The sequence below is a fragment of the Hakea prostrata genome, chromosome 3 (assembly GCF_041222555.1).
Source record: "Hakea prostrata isolate BN-2017 chromosome 3, UWA_Hpros_2, whole genome shotgun sequence".
NCBI classification, from domain to species: Eukaryota; Viridiplantae; Streptophyta; class Magnoliopsida; order Proteales; family Proteaceae; genus Hakea; species Hakea prostrata.
The window spans coordinates 8446064-8465036 of record NC_142602.1 but is presented as its reverse complement, the minus strand read 5'-3'; the positions used below and the strand labels follow the sequence as shown (position 1 = coordinate 8465036).

Below are 18973 nucleotides of genomic sequence, written 5' to 3'. Positions count from 1 at the left end.
CACAGCGTATCCCCTTCCCTCAATCAAGAATCCACACTATATAGGAGAAGACTGGTGGTCTATAGAAGGATTTGAGAAGAGGAATATAAAGAAGTTAGGACCTCTTACAGACTGTGATATTTAGTGACTGCCATCTATCTCTTCTGGGGCCTTGACCTGATTCATTGTGGCACTTGGTTCACTTGCTTCTCTGCTTGCTGAAAGGAATGAGAAGTTCTTGGCTTTGGTACCAGTTGCAACTGCAATGAAAGGTACCCTTGCTGACCCACATCTGAGAAAGATCCCTTGTAAGAAGAATCAAGGTCGGATTTACATCTTTCCTTAAGTAAAGGCATTCTATGGGTCTCTAGTACTATTGCCATTTATCAGACAATTTGGGCTTGTAAGAATTTATCGATTTGCAAGTAAGCCACTTATTCCCACCAATGCTATCATGGCTTACCTTAGCAATGTGATTATTTTTTATTTTTGGTTTTCTTTTGATGGGGGTGGAGTGGGGGAGGGGAGGCGAGTATCTTGTTAGTACATGTAAAGCTAAGTTTGTCCTTTTCCAATGCATGCTACAGGAGTTGTGCATTTTGTTTTCTTATACGGAACTACCACCATCGCATCGGCAAGGATCTTGTAATCTACTGGTTTAACGGCATTTGTGAAAGTTTTGAGAGGTATTTTTCATTGGTCACATGAATGTCATTAATGATTGTTTTAATTTCAATGAATTTTATTATAAACCAAATTCTTGATATGCTATATGTGCTTATGTGGTCAATGCTACGAGTTGAGCGTTTGCTTATAGTCTAGGTAGCAAGTTCTATCTGAACATGATGTCACTTTTTTGTTAGTTGTTACCTACTGAATTTCCTATGATGATTCTACTACTTTCGAGGTAAGTGACCACAATCTCTTGGTATTCAATATCCATGCTTTGAATATGAATATGTATTTCAGATCCGAATTTCATAGACAATGTGATTAGTACACTTTTGAGTTCACTTACTGGTCACATGTACAACCAGTTTCCAGATCAGAATAGTCTGCCAGAACTGCAAGATCAAAGGAAGGGAAAAACCAGAATTGGGAGAAACTTTTGATTGAAAATGATTCAAATCCACATCAAAAGGGCTTGCTTTCCCTAAAATAAGCGCGGGGGCTGGTTTTTACTGGTTATGGACCTTTTGTTCCATGGTTTTAAGTTGTAATTAGGCCATTTATGGGCACAAAATGAGGGTACAAGGTCCATTTAAGTTTGTTTAATTAATTAGTTCAATTGTGTTTTAGAGGACTTGATTTGAAGTAGTTAGATCTATTTAAGCCATGCATTGGTGTAGCTCTAGATGGAATAGGATAAACTAGGGGCTTGTCTCCCTAGATCTCAATTCAACAGTTTAGGATTTTATGGTTCAGGATTTAGAATTTTGAGGCAGTTTATTGGGGTACATAAGATAGTAGGTTGCAGTGGTTGAATGGGGGCGAAACTTGGAGAGAACTTAAGGGATGATCCCTAGAGTTTGGGATAGTTCTAATGGTTAGATTGGTGTAGATTAAGTTTGAAATTTTGGTTTTTTGAGGAGTACAAAAATTCAAGAAGGGGGTTGAAACCTTGGATGTTGGATAGTAGTTTGATGTGTGCTCTTGATTGGATGGAGGAGATGATATGTATAGGATGTGGGATGGATTTGAATTGATTTGCAATGGATTTTAATGGTTGATTTGGATGGGAAATATCTTCCAACGGCAAGGGTTTAGGGAAGAGAAAATAGAAAGAGAAAAGTTAACAGGGAATGAGGAACAGACTAACAGAGATTAGAAGTAGAACTTGCTGTTATTGAAGAACAGCCATTGGAATGCTTGAATTAGTCCTTGAACTTGCAAAATATACAACAATCTTGAAGCCCATTTAATGGAGATTGAACAAGACAGCTTGGGAGAATCATAGGAGAGAGGTAATTAGTAACAAAACTTTCTAAGCAATTACACATTAGGATGTTTTAATTAGGATTTGGACTAAAACTAGAACTCAATTAGGATTTAGGACTAGAGTTACTATTCATGGTTACTGTTTATTTGAACAGTAGCTTCAGCTTTCATATTGGAATTACAATTTCATAATAATGGTTTTAATAAAACAATGAGGAGTTAATGAAACATCAGAATAACCTATTCCATGCCAACGATTCTATGGAGCTGGTGTAGGGAACCTAGGCTACACTTAATGATGCTGATGTAGAGAGGAATGCCTACACTTGAAGCTGTTTTTAGGCAGCCAAAGGTATCAGGTTGTAGACTCTTAATATCTTAATTAGCTGTTAGGATTTCTTTTCCTTTTTAAGTTATGATTATTCCATCCCAAGTGTGAATAGGACTTTGGTTTGTAAGACTAATTAGCCTCTATTAATATTCTCCTAGGAATAGAATAGACTTGAAACTTAGTTGTTAAGGCACCTTGCTCACCTAAAGTTTCACTTTGTATTTAACCTTTTGCCTGGTGCCTTGCCAACCATATTTGCTGTCGATGCCTAGGTTAACCAATGTGTTGGATAATTTTAAAATGTAGGGTCACTAGTCTTCTAGAGTGCGTGCTAAGGTGACCAAGGTACCTGAGTTGACCAAAGCACCTGGATGCCAAGGCGCCACTTTGATGACTATGATCACTAGCTTTCTAGAGAAGGGCATACCCACTGCACATGGCTCCCACCTTTGTAGGGTTTGGGGAGGGTCATTATGTACGTAGCATTACTTACCTTTGGTTTTAGCAGATGGGCTTTTCACAAGACTTAACCTGTGACAACTTCATCAAGATGGAACAACCTTTGTCGTTGTACCAAGTCTCCTACAAGGACTTAAAACCAAGGTGCCATCTTGATATCACTAGTCTCTTGAAAGGGGCATACGCAGTGCACAAGGCTCCCACCATTGCAGGGTCTAGGGAGGGCCATTATGTTCGTAGCCTTACTTACCCCTGCTTTCAGCAGATAGGCTTTTCCGAAGACTTAACGTGTGACCACTTCATCAGAATGGAGCAACCTTTACTATTGTACCAAGTCTCCTACAACAATTAAAACCTTCATGATGAGTGACCAACCAGGCAACCGGCTGATTGATTTTTGGGCCTGCAGACTACTATGAAAAATGTAGGTGGAGTTTCTCTTGGAAACTTTTATTTCCATGAACTTCTCCTAAAATTACTTTTGGGCTTTCCCTGGATAACAGGTCAGATGCTATTTGCTTGTCTTGTTCATATATGCATGTTGGATACTGATCATCATAGTTATGCATATGTTGCTAACTTGCTGTAGATATTGCTGATGAATGTTTAAATGATCATTTTAGGTTTGATAATTTCTTTGTTTTCTTATTTTTAAGGATTTTGAATGATGGAAACACCGATCATGCTTACGATGGTGTACTGTGGGTTCTGAGGTATTTCTCATCATTTAATACATAATTTCTAACTTTTTTTAAACATCATCATATTTATCAGTCCACAATACTGTATATCTATGGCTACATTATTGTTGTCTTTTTGGTTTCACTGGTCTGGTTTTGTGGGCTTTACTGATTACATATGTGAGTTTCAGTTGCCTTGCAAGATATGTCTATTTTTGCTTTTTTGTTTCTATTTTGTTTGATGACATTATTTGTGCAACTCCTATTGAAGGAGCCTGCAGGAGCTTTCCTTTGTGTTGCTTCCGCATGCAAGTGTGGATGCGCTGCAGTCTTCATCTCTCACCTCTCTCAAGGTATTTGGCTATTTCTTTTTGTTGAAGAAGTACAATTTACTTTAGACCTTTGGAAATACGTGATTCCATCTTTTGGGGTTAATATTTTCATCTGCACTTTTTCCATCTGAGGAATATATAAGATGTTGTGTAATATTGTTGTTTTATTATTTCGTTTTTTTCTTCTTCTTCTTTTTGTTGTTGTTGTTGTTGTTGTTGTTTTGTGTGTGTGTGGTTGGGGTTGGGGGATGTGTGGGACAGAACAACACAAGAAGGATGCTATATGAGCCACAAAGTGGTGCTGCCAGCATTTAGACCTGCTATACAAAAGACAATGACCTTCATCCCTGTACAGAATCAACTCAGGCATCTGTACAGGATACACAGTTAAAGTTATTCCCTTTAAAACAAGGAACAACATGACCAAAATGAGGCACTTCCTTGCTTTGTTGGCCCCCTGGATTTGATTTCTGTAAATTATGTTCGGCACAATTCCTCGTTGGGCCAACCGTGGTTCCTTCCTGGTTGGCGCATCTATTTGTGGCAGGCGGAAGATGATATGGTGATTTTGACGTTAGGATGTTTAAGGAATGGTCTCGATTAGCCATGTGTCAGATTTTAGACGCAAATTTTATAAATTACCTTGCCATTTATGTCCATGCATGCTGCCTTCAGGAATCTCAGCTTCCTGATGGCATTTCACTGCTTCATTATGTGTGCGACTCCATTTTTGCTGAAACCTGACATGCCATTAATTTCTGCTAGTTCATGTGTTGATCACTTGATGTCATAGAAATATATGCCAGCCCAAGATTCTTCATGTTTCGATTGGCTAAAAAACCTCCTCCCTAGTTTTATTTGGGTTGTTGATCATGATGTAATCAGATTCTATTCAAGTTGCTCGTAGTTGTACTTCCAGATTTTAAATTGCATGTACACTATTTATGTCGCTCATATTTGGACTTTTACTCTAATAGTCTAATTTGTGGTTATATTTTATTCCACTTGTTTTGTACCATGTTTATCTTGACCTGCCGTTCCCTAAAAATTCGAACTTTGAGGTGAAATGGTAGTGAACTTAGTATCAGAGCAGGGGATTTTCAGAGTTCAACTCCTGGGATGTGCAAAAATTGGGTGAAGACTGACACTTCTCCACTGTTGGTGTTGTGCATCATGTTGGCCTCACATGCAAGGACCTTGGGATGTTTACATCAATGCTCTACCCTTCCCGGGTTTCTGTTATGGGTTACCAAGATACATTGTCTATGAATGTCACCTAGCATCAAATACCTGTTACATGGCAATTTTCATGGTGTCCAAATTTGGTGGATAGATTGACCCCAAGATCTACTCACATGTCAAGTTCTAGCAAATTTCAGGTTGTCTAGATGGGAAAAAAATATTTAAAAAATACCTGGGATTACAAAGTGGATGCTGGGACTACAAGGGGGTGCATGGACATAGGTGGAGGATATATGCCATTACATGGGGATGATGAATCAGACGTTGAAATTTGATACATGGTTCAGGCAAATACTGAACCTTGACCCCAGTTCAGCGCCACTTTCACTCGGCCTTGACCCACCCTGAGGGCTGGACTTTTGAGCCAAATTCTGTTCAGGCTAAGAGCAGGCTGGGGCGGTTTGGGCCATTAGCTGCTTAGCGCCAAACTTGCACCGCTAATGCAATATGATGAACTACCTATAAGTGTCACATTCTCTTTGGGCGTAGTTGGTTTTTTATTTAGAATACTCAACTTTGTGGTTATGAGAACATGTACTCTTTCAGACAGTATGGAATTGGAATCAACAGAATTAAGTTCCTCCCACACAAAGTTCTTCTGACAATCAAGCTTTGACAAACAACAGATCTTTCTCGTCGGTGTACTAAGTAAAATGGTCTCCTTGGCCTCTACAATGTTTCAATAACTTTTCTATTGGCAAAAGCCATCTTTTTGGGCTTGAAAATGCTAAAGTGGTAATTTCTTGTTCCTTTCTCAAAAAATGCATTAGTAAACACTGATAAGAGATTTTTGGTGGGCTGTATCTTCTGAGGTGATTGGTGGGTTGAAGGAATTCTGGTTCAAATTTTATGGTTTATTTCATCTGTTTAGATACGAATGAGAAAGAAAACCTATTCTAACCCCCATCCAAATGGGGAAAAAAGAGATGGCAGTTGATTTCTTGAACATTTTATGCAGCTTGGCACTAGTTGGCGTACAATCTGGACCTGTTTGATGCATGTACTACCTATATTCAGTAACGTGGCTTCAGTTGTAAGTTTTACTTCTACTGCACTTCCCTTCTGAATGATCACTTCACTGAGGATTATTGTTGTTTTTTGATTGCTCTAAAGCTCGGGTCCTTGATCAATAAAAAGGGTCTTTGATCAAATCAGCAGCACTATTTCTTCCCTCATGATTAATGCAGGAAGCTATTATTAATTGTAAGAATTACGTCTTAGATTGATTTCTGTTAACTATATTTGTTGTTTCCACCTGTTCCTCTTAGTTTTAAATTATATAGCTTTTATTTCCAACTTAGCAGGTGAGAGTATAGTGTACTTGATTGCAAAATGAAATACATGGTAAACATTGAATGGTGGTTGATGAGGAAATAGGACTCTAGAAATGGTACTTAGCTCTTCTCTATGGTACTTCAATTTTCAAACATAGTCATGGTCGGTCAAGAAGCTGAATTGGGTCAATATAAGAGCCTACACTTCTATAAGATTAACCATACTAGTGTATAATATAAACATTGAACAATTATGAGTAATAGTTTCCTACTATAGAAGTATTAATGAAAACCTATTTTGGATGTATTGCTAGTGAATTATTCATCATCAGAGTAGAGGAAAGGGTCACCAGATGGATATGCAAGATTACTTGAAGGCATCAGATGACCATGTGGTTTGGCATCTTTTTTGGAGAGGTGTGTGGACATAATTGAGGATATGTATGATGGTCCAATGACAAGTGTAATAACAGTGGGGGGACAAAGTAATGAATTCTTAATTATAGTTGGGCTACATCAAGGATATGCTTTGAGCCCATATTTATTAGCACTTTTAATGGATGAATTAACCAAAGACATTCAAGATGAGGTCCTTGGTGTATGCTTTTTGCTGATGATAATATGTTGATAGATGAGACCCAAGTGTGGATTAATACCAAATTAGAATCATGGAGAGAAACTTTGGAATCAACAGGTTTTAAACTAAGTAGAACGACGACAAAATATCTAGTTTGTTACTTTGGTCATGATCGGGTGGACGATGAGGTGGTAAAACTTGATGATAAGGAGATGCTTCAGAGCGATTTTTTTGGGTACATTGGTTCAATCATAAATCGCTCATAGGATTCGGCTCATCATCTTCTCATGAGCTTTGACATGATGAGATAACTAGGTTTTTCTAGTCTTGCCAAGAGCGTTGTACGCTCTACGCTCGGATTGGAGAGTGCATCCAGTGAGAGAGTTTCTTTCCTCTGCACTAAAAAAGGTGATGTAGAGGATGATGTTTCCCAAATAATTAAAATAGGGTGGATGAAGTGGAGAGGTGCATCCGGGGTTTTGTGTGATCGACATATTCCTTTAAAACTCAAAGAAAAATTATAAATAGAATTGTCGTTCGATTAGCTATGATGTGTGGTGTAGAGTGTTGGGCTATTAAAAAGAATCATATAGATAAACTCAATATAAGAGGATGCTAATATGGATGAGTGGCAAAACTAGGAAGGATAAGACAATGAACGATCATATTAGAGTTGGTTTGGGAGTAGCTCTCATAAGTGATAAGCGATGAGATAGTCGTTTGAGGTGACACGGCCACATTCAATAGAGGCTTGAGAAATATAATCCATATTGAAGGAGTTAGAAGAGCTAGGGGACCTTGGGAGAAGTGGTGAGAAAGGATATAATAACTTGGGCCTTGTATCTAGTGTGGCCTCGTCAAACTGAGCTGATTGGAAGGCAAGAACCCATGTAGCTGACCCCATTCAGTTGGGACAAAACTACATACAAAAAGTATGTAGTTTTGGAAAATGTGGAAACTTGTGGAAGCTCAATAATATATGCATATGATCAGACTTATTTAATAGCATTATCTGATGACTTGGATCAAAAGTCCACATCACAAGTGGGATTAGACAAGGAGTATGGGTTATCTGACTCTGTGCTGCTCTGTTGATTGCAATTTAGGACTCTATAAAGATTCTAGAAGCAAGAAGTACAAGTGAATCTTTGCAGAATCAATGGGATAGAACCAAAACAGATATTGGATGAAACAGAAGAAGAATAGAAGCACTTAGGAACTAAGACTAACCTGATAAGAGCAGATCACATCAAGAAAGATGAATGTGGAAATCAAGTTGGAATACCACTTCCATTGGCACAACTCAAGAACTTGATGCAGATAGACTTGATTTATTAGGAATAACTCTAGGGTTGGGTTTTAGACATATTGGGCATGTGATTGTATTCGGGTTTTACATTGTAATTGTCCAATTTTGACTGGCTCCGCAATATGGGTAGTAAGTAGGGAAACATGATTTTTATTTGCTATATTTCTTTTATATTTGGTGTTTATTGAACCAGTGGTTCAATCTATTTAATTGAAAATTTGAAATCATGTCTTTTTATACAATATTTTGACTGGAACATTACTAAAGTCCAACACTTGTTGAAAATTTCCCTGAGACTGCAAATATTTGACTTTAAACGTGGTAAGGCACGGTTATCACAGTTGGTCTCATTTCAACCAGTGTTGAAACCAAGATGTTTTGCGAAACAAACATGGGTCATGGTGTTAAGTTGCTATGGTGGTTGCCAGGTGGCCTGGTTGCAGCCAACTCTTAGGTTGGCCAAGAAGCTCAATGTTTGCTTCTATTTGAGGAAAATAGGTTCCAGCTATGAGGTAGGGTGTAGGGTGTTGGGATGCTATGAAGCATCAAATAGATAAACTCGGTATGACAGTTATGAGGATGCGAAGATGGATGAATGACAAAACTAGGAATGATTAGGTAAGGAGTGATCATATTAGAAGTTAGACTAAGAGTAGCTCCAATAAATGATAAGCTATGCGGAAGTCGATTGAGGTGGTAATGCCACATCCAACAGAGGCCTTTGAATACTCCTGTTCAAAGAAGTGATGTCTAGATTGAAGGAATTAGAAGTACTAGGGGAGACCTAAGATAATGCCAAGAGAAATGGTGAGAAAGGCCATAGCTTAGGCCTTGTATCTAGTATGACCTCAAATAGAGCCTGATTGGAAGGCAAAGATCCATGTAGGCGATTCCATTTAGTTGGGAAAAGGCTTTGTTGTTTTTGTTGTTATTGTTTTCTTATTTTACCTCCTTTATCTTCCTTTTGTTTGCCCCTCTTTGGAGATAAACTGATCCAGGTCTGTAGACGATCAAGGCGGCAGTGGCCTTGGAATTTCTTTGCAGCTATCACCTAGAGTCCTAGACTGAATACTTTTTCCTTATGATTTCAGTCTTTTTCTTTATTACTGTTCTGATGTATTATCTTGCATTCCAGCGTTCTTGCTGTTCCTACTTCCTAGTCACATTTAATGCTGTATTCTTGGGTTTCTTCTGTGCATTGGATCTTCTAATGTGGCAGCATTCTAGAATTCTCACTGTACCTTGTCAATTTTAATGCTATATATTTTGCTTAAGTTTCTTTTGATGCATTTGACGTTTTAATGTGGCACATTATGTTACTGTTATTCAGGCAGATGCTGCTTTGGTGCTCCTTGGGAACATGATGTCGAATGTATGTTGATAAATAATCCTTCCTTATGTACCTTGTATGCCTTCTCTTGTTGTACTGAAACTAGAATTTTCTACATTAATATGTAGCCCAACTTTTGATGAATAATAATTGTGTCATGTGTTATCTACCAGGAACTGGTAAATACAGTTATTGTACCTCAAGATGTCTGGGATCTCCGTCTATTCAAACATATGCCATCGATGTGCGTGTTCTTATCTTTTTTTTTTTTTTTTTGAATCAATCACTTTTGAGTTCCTTGATTTGTTTACTGATTTTTCTGAGAATCAATCTGTTGCTTATTGTTTGACACGGCTTTAACATCATCAGTAAGTTCTTGGTCCTCAATTTTGCTTCTCAACCACACACTTCTGTGTGTGGTTTGTTGAGTTTATTCTGCAGAAAATGCTAAACTGTATGACATCATTTATGCAGAGTGATGCAGTGCAGGTTGATAAAAATCAGTCCGTCTCGGTGTTTTGGGCCCACATGTTGTACTACAATACAAACCACTGTGAATAGTAACTTGGAACAGCTAATTATAATTTTCTGACTGTTTCAGTATTATTCCAAATCTAGAAAATGCCCCCAATAACTTAATATCTTCCTCCTAAAATGATTCATGCTTTATGAGGGAATGCCACTGAAATTTTTTTCACATTTAAAAAAGGGCACTCTGCTGACGCTGCCACATTCAGGTAGGGAGGCACTGCTGCATTTGGGTAAGGAAAGATCAACTTTTATCTTCAAATGTCACATTTTAATCTGCCTAAACCAGAGTACTATTGTGTTTTTAGGAGGGGGGACACTTTCAAGGGGACTAGATGGCACAAGGCATCGGAGGGGCTTTCTAGGCTTGTAGTGTGGAAGATATTTCCAATGTGAAACCAACAAAGAATACAATTCCGAAACTGAGATATGGTTGTATAGAACATGATAGCAGCTGATTGGGTGTTCAAGCAGGGCAGCAAGCAACCGGATCCTCAAACAGAACCGGTTCTGTCTATATTTGAACAAGGCTGCCTGTGAAGGTTTAGTATGACATGGGGGTTTGTTGGGGTTGCATCTTTAGGGTCAAGCTTGACAAAGTTTTGTTTAAAAAAAAAGAAAAAAAAGCTTGACAAAGTAAGTTGAAGAACTGATAGTGGAATGATTAGACAAATCCTAAAAATTAGGAGTTTCTTGAGTTAAATTAGGGATACATCTCATTGGATATGGAGAGGTACTTGAAACCTTGGAACTTACCATCTACTGATGTGATTAATTCCATTTGGTATCTCACATTTGGTATATTAATTTCACCCCACGAGCTACTCTAAAGTCCATAGCAATCTTGGATACATCTCACCTATTTTCGACAATATGAAAAACCGAAATTTTGGTTGAAATGACCGAAATGTCGTGGAAACTTGGGACTTTGTCCTGTAAGTTTTGACAATAAGTTTTGACTGGTTTTAGGGGGTATTTTGGGGTGGGACTCTGCATATAAGCTAATTCAAGCATAAAGAACACATTGACACATGCATTTTGCTAAAAAAAAAAATCAATATAGATGTCAATCCGAAGTCATTGTAAACATAGAGAGGTTTCCGACAAATACAATATATAAACTATAAACATAACTTTCATTATATAACTTCAAGAAATGCCTTAAAACACCTAAAATCACATAGTTCAAGTAATCAAAGTTTCAAACTTCAAATGCTTCTTTATGCTTTAATTAGCTATGCAGAGTCCTACTCTAAAATACCTCCTAAATTTTTTTGAAACTTGCTGTCAAAACCTGCAGGAAAAAATCCCCAGTTTCGACAAAATTTCGACCATTTCGAACCGGTTCACTTAAGTTTTGAGTCTTTTTGATTGGAACCTGGGTTTCAACCGAATGGGGGTTTCGCATTGGTTCCCGTGCATTCCGTTTCGGTTTTTTTCAAAATCGAAATTTCGATAGAAACAATTCGGTGGAATTTTGAACTATGGTTGGGAAGTACTCCAGTGTTTATGTGAAAATTAATGCTGATAGGTTTATTTTTGTTATTTAAGGTTTACATGTATAACCAGATCAATTTTAGTAGCATGTACTCTTTTTGTGTTAGGAGCTTGTAATTCCAACTTAGACATTGAGTTTAGTGTATGATTCAGAACATGGGCGGAAATAAAACATGGTTTTGGACTGTAATGTTATCATTAATTCTTATGATTGTTCTTAACTAACATTTTAATTTATTGATAGAGAAAGGTGATGTATTCCCGATTATAGTTGGGCTACAACAAGGATAAATTTTAAGCCCATATTTGTTTGCACTTCTAATAGATGATTTAGCTAAAGACACTCCAGATGAGGTTTGTTGGTGTATGCTTTTCATTGATGATATTGTTTTGGTAGATGACACATAAGTAGGGATGAATACCAAGTTAGAATCATGGAGAACAACTTTGGGATCAAAAGGCTTTAAATTTAGAAAAATTAAGATAGAATATCTAGGTGTTACTTTGTTGTGATTGGACAGATGATGAGGTGGTGAAATTTGGTGAAAAGGAGATTCCACAAAGTGATAATTTTAGGTTCTATGGCTCAATCGTAAATAAAAAAGGTGATATAGATGATGATGTTTCCCAAAAGAATGAAAATAGGGTGGATGAAGTGGAAAGGTGCGGTCAGGGCCTTACTTGATTGACATATTCCTTTAAAGCTCAAAGAAAAATTCTAGGACCGTCATACGATCAGCTGTGATGTATGGTGCAGAGTGTTGGGCTGTTAAGAAACATCATATATATAGACTTAGTGTAGCAAAAATGAGTATGCTAAGACGCATGAGAGTGGCAAAACTAGGAAGGGTAAGGTAAAGAGTGATCATATATTCATATTAGAGCTGGTCTGGAAGTAGCTCAGATAAATATATGAGAAAGTCGATTGAGGTGGCACGACCACATGCAATGGAGGCCTTTAAACATCCATGTACCGAGAAGTAATTAATCAAGATCAAAGGAATTAGCAGCACTTGGGGCAGACCTAAGATAACCTTAGGAGAAGTGGTGAGAAAGGATATGCATTGCTTAGAATTTGTGTCTAGTATGGCCTCAGATGGAGCTGATTGAAATGTAAAATTCATGTGGCCAACCCCATTTAGTTATGACAGGGTTTCTTCTTGTTGTTGCCATAGAGAAACAGTCTTTCTCATTAATTATTCTTTTTCATCCAGGTCTGCTTTGTACTTCATCACTTGCTACTTTTCAAGAAAAGTTTCCCAAGTATGTATACTACCACACTGTTACTATTTATTCTTTTATCCCATTATAACTTCATCATAACAGTATTTGTTTGTACTTTAAAGAAATAAGAATATTCATCTGATTTTCCCCCTCCTTTTACCTTTTCACAGGGTGACCTTCGTGATGTTTTACATCTCAGAAAGAATCTACTGAGAGCTGTTCTCGGATTACTCAAATTGAAGGTTTGGTTTGTGTAAACTTTTGTCTTCAGATAACTTTCTCTGCGTATGTTAGCAAGATTGTTTCAACTTGAAGGTACTTTTAGTGTGATCAATGTATGACTGGGGTTGGTATTTCTTCAAATCAAACTCATATATATATATATACATATAAGCGGGTGTGTGGGGGGTGGGGGATTTATTTTATATTGATGGAAAGAAGTACGTTTTGTTTTTCTTCTGTGAAAATTTCTGCTTGAAAGTCATACTGCTTTAATGCTATACCCTGGCATTTTCATGATCGTTTTGTTTTTCTTCTGTGAAAATTTCTGCTTGAAAGTGATACTGCTTTAATGCCATACCCTTGCATTTTCATGATCTTTTATCGGAATCATATTTCTAAGAGGGTTGTAATAGTATCTTATCACTATGGAAACACCTTTGGCTCAAATAGTCAGTCAAAAAGGAGGTTGGGTGGCAGCTTAGTTGAACGCCCTAGGCCTTCCAAAGCATTCAAACTCTTTAGTGCTTCAGCACTTAAATGTCACCTAAGCAGTGCCTATGCAGTATAATTCATGTTCAAATATTCTAAAATATCAGTGATAGTGATTAGCTATAGTCCAATAGGTAACACCTTGCAATATAATGTCATAAAAAGCAGATTTACGAGGATAAAGAGGGTTAAAAAGAGAGGCAGTTAAAGGGTTAAATCACAGTATGATGACATCTAAACATGAATTATAAATAAGAAGGGGAAAAAAGGCTCTTGAAAACGTTAATCTCAGATGTATAATGCACATCTTGATGACATATCAGTGATAGTGATTAGCTATAGTCCAATAGGTACACCTTGCAATATAATGTCATAAAAAGCAGATTTCGAGGATAAAGAGGGTTAAAAGAGAGGCAGTTAAAGGGTTAAATCACAGTATGATGACATCTAAACATGAATTATAAATAAGAAGGGGAAAAAAGGCTCTTGAAAACGTTAATCTCAGATGTATAATGCACATCTTGATGACATATATGATTAATGAGAAGGGGGGAAAAGGCTGTTAAAGACTTAAAATCACAGATTTGAAATTCACAACATGATACAAGATGATGGGGCTGGGGGAAAAGGAGAAAGGGGAGGTGTTGGGGGGTGGGTGGGGAGAGTTTATGTAGAAGATGATGGGGCTGGGGGAAAGAGGAAGGGAAAAGGAAAAGAAAAAAAATAAATTGTACCAAGGTGTTGCTTACCCAAAGCAATGCTTTATTGGCCTAAGCAGACACTTTTTGGCTTAAAGAAAGCATATGATTGCTTTGTCACATTGATGTTGCCACTTGACAACTACGGGTGAGCGGGACCTATTTCCGCATCAATGCTTTATGCTTTTTTGTCTCAGTTCAGGGACTTCTGTGTAAATGCATTATGATGATATGCTGGTTTTCAACTTTACTAACTGGCATGATGAGACTGCCAATTGAATTGTACTCTGGCAGTTGCTACTCGCTAGATATTAAAACATGTGTACATGCTTCGACACTTTCTTTTGTGATGTTTAAGAAGTCCATTTCTGAAGGAAAAGTAAGGGGCTGGGAGAGAGAACAACCAATACATCTTAGAAATCACAAGATGCCATCTTCATAGAAGGAAAGGCAAGGACGTAAAAAGGAAAAGGCAAAAAACCCAAAAAGGCCACATCAGGTAAAAAAATAGGGGGAGGTGGCACCCTGGGTGGAGGCCCAAGCTAGCAGTGGCCTAATAATAATTTGATATATAAATCTATCTTCACACTTCAGAGATGGTGCATGAGCCAAGAACTTAACAAATCCACAAAAATGCTTGAATGCTTTCCAAATTAGAATATTCACAAGAAGTTGTCATTGATAGAGGAGAGGTGATGTACTTGGAATTGGCCTCCTATGGTGGGTTTTCATATGGGGGTATTACATGAATAGGAATAGGAAGAAGTGGGAAGTAGAGGCATGGGAAGGAAGTCTCACAATCAAATAACATTTACACTCAGCTTATCTCTCAATACATTCTATTCAATCTGAAATTGCATCCAGGACAAGCTATTTAATAAGAGGAGATGTGATGTACATGGAATTGGCCTCCTATGGTGGGTTTTCATATGAGGGTATTAGATGAATAGGAAGAGGAAGAAGTGGGAGGTAGAGGCATGGGAAGGAAGTCTCACAATCAAATAACATTTACACTCAGCTTATCTCTCAATACATTCTATTCAATCTGAAATTGCATCCAGTACAAGCTATTTAATAGAAGAAAGACTAATCCTAGTTGAAATATTAATTCAAAAGTCATACAAAATTCAAAACAATGTCTACTCACTCTTATGTATGAATATGGAAAATTGGAAACAACTAAAAGACTAAATATAAATACAAATTTATTAAATCCAACTCTTGTTGGACCAAGTCGTATCGGATTGGTTCTTCTCCTGGAATTGTTTGAACTGGTTCAGTGATATTGCATCAACTCTCCTCTGCTAATAAGAACCCGACCCCAACAAGTTTGGATGGGGTCCAAGATTGTCGTCTGAGGCAAATCGTAGAAGGCATGTACTAGCGATCTTCTTAAGCATGATAGATGGAAGATCTATTGCTGGGAGAAATTTCATCTCAAATCCACCATGCTAGAGGAATATGTGTTCTTATAACTATAATGCCTGGCTTTCTTGGCATACAACCATTGGCATAAAAAAAGAATCTAATTTTTAAAGGAAGAACATCACACTGCACCTGATCAATTAATCCACCAATATACAACCAAACACCTTTTATTCACTTCAAGGTTTGTCTTGTTCACCCACACAACCTTGTAAGGGTTTGGATGTTCTTCCATCTTCAATCCCAACTTTCGACCAGCATCTTCACTGGCAACATGTGTGCAACTGCCTGGGAAGATCACCATATCTTATAGGGTCTCATTGCATCTCAATTTGGTTTAGTATTTTTCCGGCTCCAGTCTTTATCTTCCTAATCAGGAACTTTGTGTAGCTAAGAGATGCTGAATAACGTAGCAGTATCGCTCTTTATCATCACTCTCATCATTAATATCATTAGGCTCTGGATCATTTTCATCCACCAAAATCCTATTAGTAGTTCCGACTTGAGCTTAGATTATATAATGGTATGACAGCAATGCAATTTTTGAAAGTTAAAATACAAAAAAAAGCAACAAATAGGCAAGGGTATACTTGGGAGTAAAAGGGATAACTTGTTGGAGGAGAGGCAAATTGGCAGTAAGAGAAAGAGTTAAAACAGGGAAATAAATAGGAGGGTAGTTTGAGAAAAGGAGATACAGTATCTCTAACATGTAAGAAGGGAAGGGTAATCTGGGAAACAAGGGAAAAACTAGGAATGGAAGAATTAAAACAAAATTTGGGTAAGATGAAAATAAATAGAGCAAGAAAAAAAAGGGAAATGTGGGTTGAGGTCTTGAGGATTACCACTTGGGACTGGGTATGTTCCTCCTTAGAAACCAGAGGAGAATGGCAGAAGACTAAGGGGGATCTGCTGCTTGTGATGGAGAGAGGAACCATCAGGGAACAAGGTCCTTTTCTCTTTTTGTTGTCCCCCCGTTTTCTTTCTAGGTTCTGGTTCTCTTGTTTTCTGTTTTTGCTTTTTCTGGACTTCAGTTCTTTCTAATCTGCTCTTCTTTTGTTTTTAATTGACTCTCACTCGCTGTGTAGTGTGTACTCTACTTTCTTTTTGTTAATTGTTGAAGTATACACACTTTGAGATACTTATTGTTCACGGTACTGTTCACGTGAACAGTAAAGTATGGTTTTTACTGTTCATGTGAACAATAAAATTTGGCTTTTACTGTTCACGTGAACAATATAATGCTAGTGATGCTACTCTGCTTTCTATTTCTAATGTTGGAGTCTTGCTAATGGTACCTTATTCTATATCTACTCAAGATGTGCTGATGGATATTATTTGTGAAGATCTTTGCCCTCAACTTATGGCATTCTACAACAATATCATTACCTATTTTTACCTGTATTGCCCTTTTACCTTACCTACTTGGTCCGCTATAACCCATATTGTCTTTTACCTTACCTACTTGGTCCACAGTAACTCATATTGTCCTTTACCTAACTACTTGGTCCGTAGTAACCCATACTACCTTACCTACTTGGTCCGCAGTAACCTATACTGTCTTTTACCTTACCTACTTGGTCCGCAGTAACCCATACTGTCTTTTACCTTACCTACTTGGTCCGCAGTAACCCATACTGTCTTTTACCTTACCTACTTGGTCCGCAGTAACCCATACTGTCTTTTACCTTATCTATTTGGTCCATAGTAACCCATACTACTTTACCTACTTGGTCCACAGTAACCTATATTGTCTTTTACCTACCTACTTGGTCCACAATAATCAATATTGCCTTTTACCTACCTATACTTTGCCTATTACTTGCCTTCTTGTGAAGCATTTATATGGACATTGGAGTTACAATTTTGAAGATTTAGTGTGTATACTTCAAGATTAATTTTTTTTCCTGGTTCTGCTTCATTGTTTCTTGATCTCTGTTTCATCTCTTCCCTTTGTCTTTCTTTTCTGCTTTTGGTTCTCTCTCAAACCTCTCGGCTCTTCTTCCTCTTCTTCTAATTTCTTTTCTTTTTTCGTTTAATTTTTTACAGTTCCAACTCCCGGGAAGGAGTGAATTACAACCCAAGGAAAAAAGGGATGGGATTGGTTTGATCTCTATTGCCATGGAGGGATCCCTCACCCCCAATCACTACTGGTTTGCATAATAGCTACGAAAATAAAGGTTTAGGAAAGAAGGAGGAGACTGATGGGGAATGGGAGGAAGTTCATCTCTAATACTAGATGACGTAGACTTGGAATTGGCCTGCGATGTTGGGCTCTCACAGGAGGGGAATTAGAAGAATAGGAAGAGGAAGTATTGGAAATTAGAGGCAGGGGAAGGAAGTCTCACAATCAAATAGCACTCACACTCAGTTTATCTCTTAATACATCCAATTTAATCCAAAATTGCATCCTAATACAAGCTATTTAAAACACAAATCCTAGTTTGAAATATGAAACTCATAAGCAAAATTAAAATCAAAGTCTGCTCACTTACATATGAATACTAAAACAACTAGAAGACTAAAAGTTAAAACTGAACTAATTTACTCAATTATGTCCAAATCTTGTTGGACCAAACCCCACCCGACCAGAACCAATTGAAGTCTATTAATATTGCACACGACCACTGATGTCCAAGTAATAGTCAACGAGGGTGATGGGGACATTGCACCTCCATCATCCTTCACTACTACCAAAGATGGAGGTGATCACCTCAGAACCTTTCGGCTTGGTTGGCAAGGATTTCGAGGAGATCTACTAGCCACTTTGTGTAGAGGGTCACATAGACCCTTAGGACCATGGTCTACATATTTTTTTGTTACATTGGTTCATGTTTTGGGCTTATTTTATTGGAAGGGTAAGGCCAAGAATCCTCCCGCTTCCTCCACCTCATCAGTTGGTCGAACATTTGCTGACCAAAATTTGAGGGAGGCCTTGGCATGGTGGGAGGCGAGATCTCGCGAGATATCTTGATTTTTTCATAAACCGAGACAAGATAGAGATCAAGTTCTGTGAAATGGAATATCTCACTTGAGATCTGACCATATCTCATTAAAACTCTCAATTTTCGCTAGATTTTTGCGGATTTCAGGTAGATTTTCACTTGCAACTACTCTTAGCAAATCTACAACATCAGAGGAAGATTAATCATTCTCTACTTGTCTTGTGAACTTATGAGTTAATGATTTATATAGAACTTTTAATGGTTGTATAATTTTATTATTCTATTCTTGAAAGTCGAGATTGTGATACTTATATTGATGAAATTTTGATGACATTGAAGTTATTTGATGTACTTGCTTTTTATTTATATGCCTTAAAGGTTCTGTTACATGTTGTATAACCTTGCATTCCCTAATCCTTTTACGTTTCGGTTTCACATTGTGGGTAAACTTAGAAATCATACTTAGGGTTGTTTTCTCACAAATCCAAGGCCACCAA

At 37.6% G+C, this 18973-nt stretch overlaps 1 protein-coding gene across 7 annotated transcripts in view; it reads left to right on the top strand.

Annotated features, from left to right (window-relative positions):
- ATM (Serine/Threonine-kinase ATM-like protein) overlaps positions 1-18973 on the top strand; it is a 103220-nt gene that overhangs the window by 5396 nt on the left and 78851 nt on the right. For all 7 annotated transcript variants that reach the window (XM_089148784.1, XM_089148782.1, XM_089148783.1 and 4 more), the window contains 8 exons: positions 567-665; positions 3364-3420; positions 3659-3740; positions 5920-5994; positions 9452-9493; positions 9625-9695; positions 12691-12739; positions 12871-12942. In XM_089148784.1, the coding sequence (XP_089004910.1) occupies positions 567-665; positions 3364-3420; positions 3659-3740; positions 5920-5994; positions 9452-9493; positions 9625-9695; positions 12691-12739; positions 12871-12942 (547 nt within the window). The remainder of the gene's footprint in view (positions 1-566; positions 666-3363; positions 3421-3658; positions 3741-5919; positions 5995-9451; positions 9494-9624; positions 9696-12690; positions 12740-12870; positions 12943-18973) is intronic.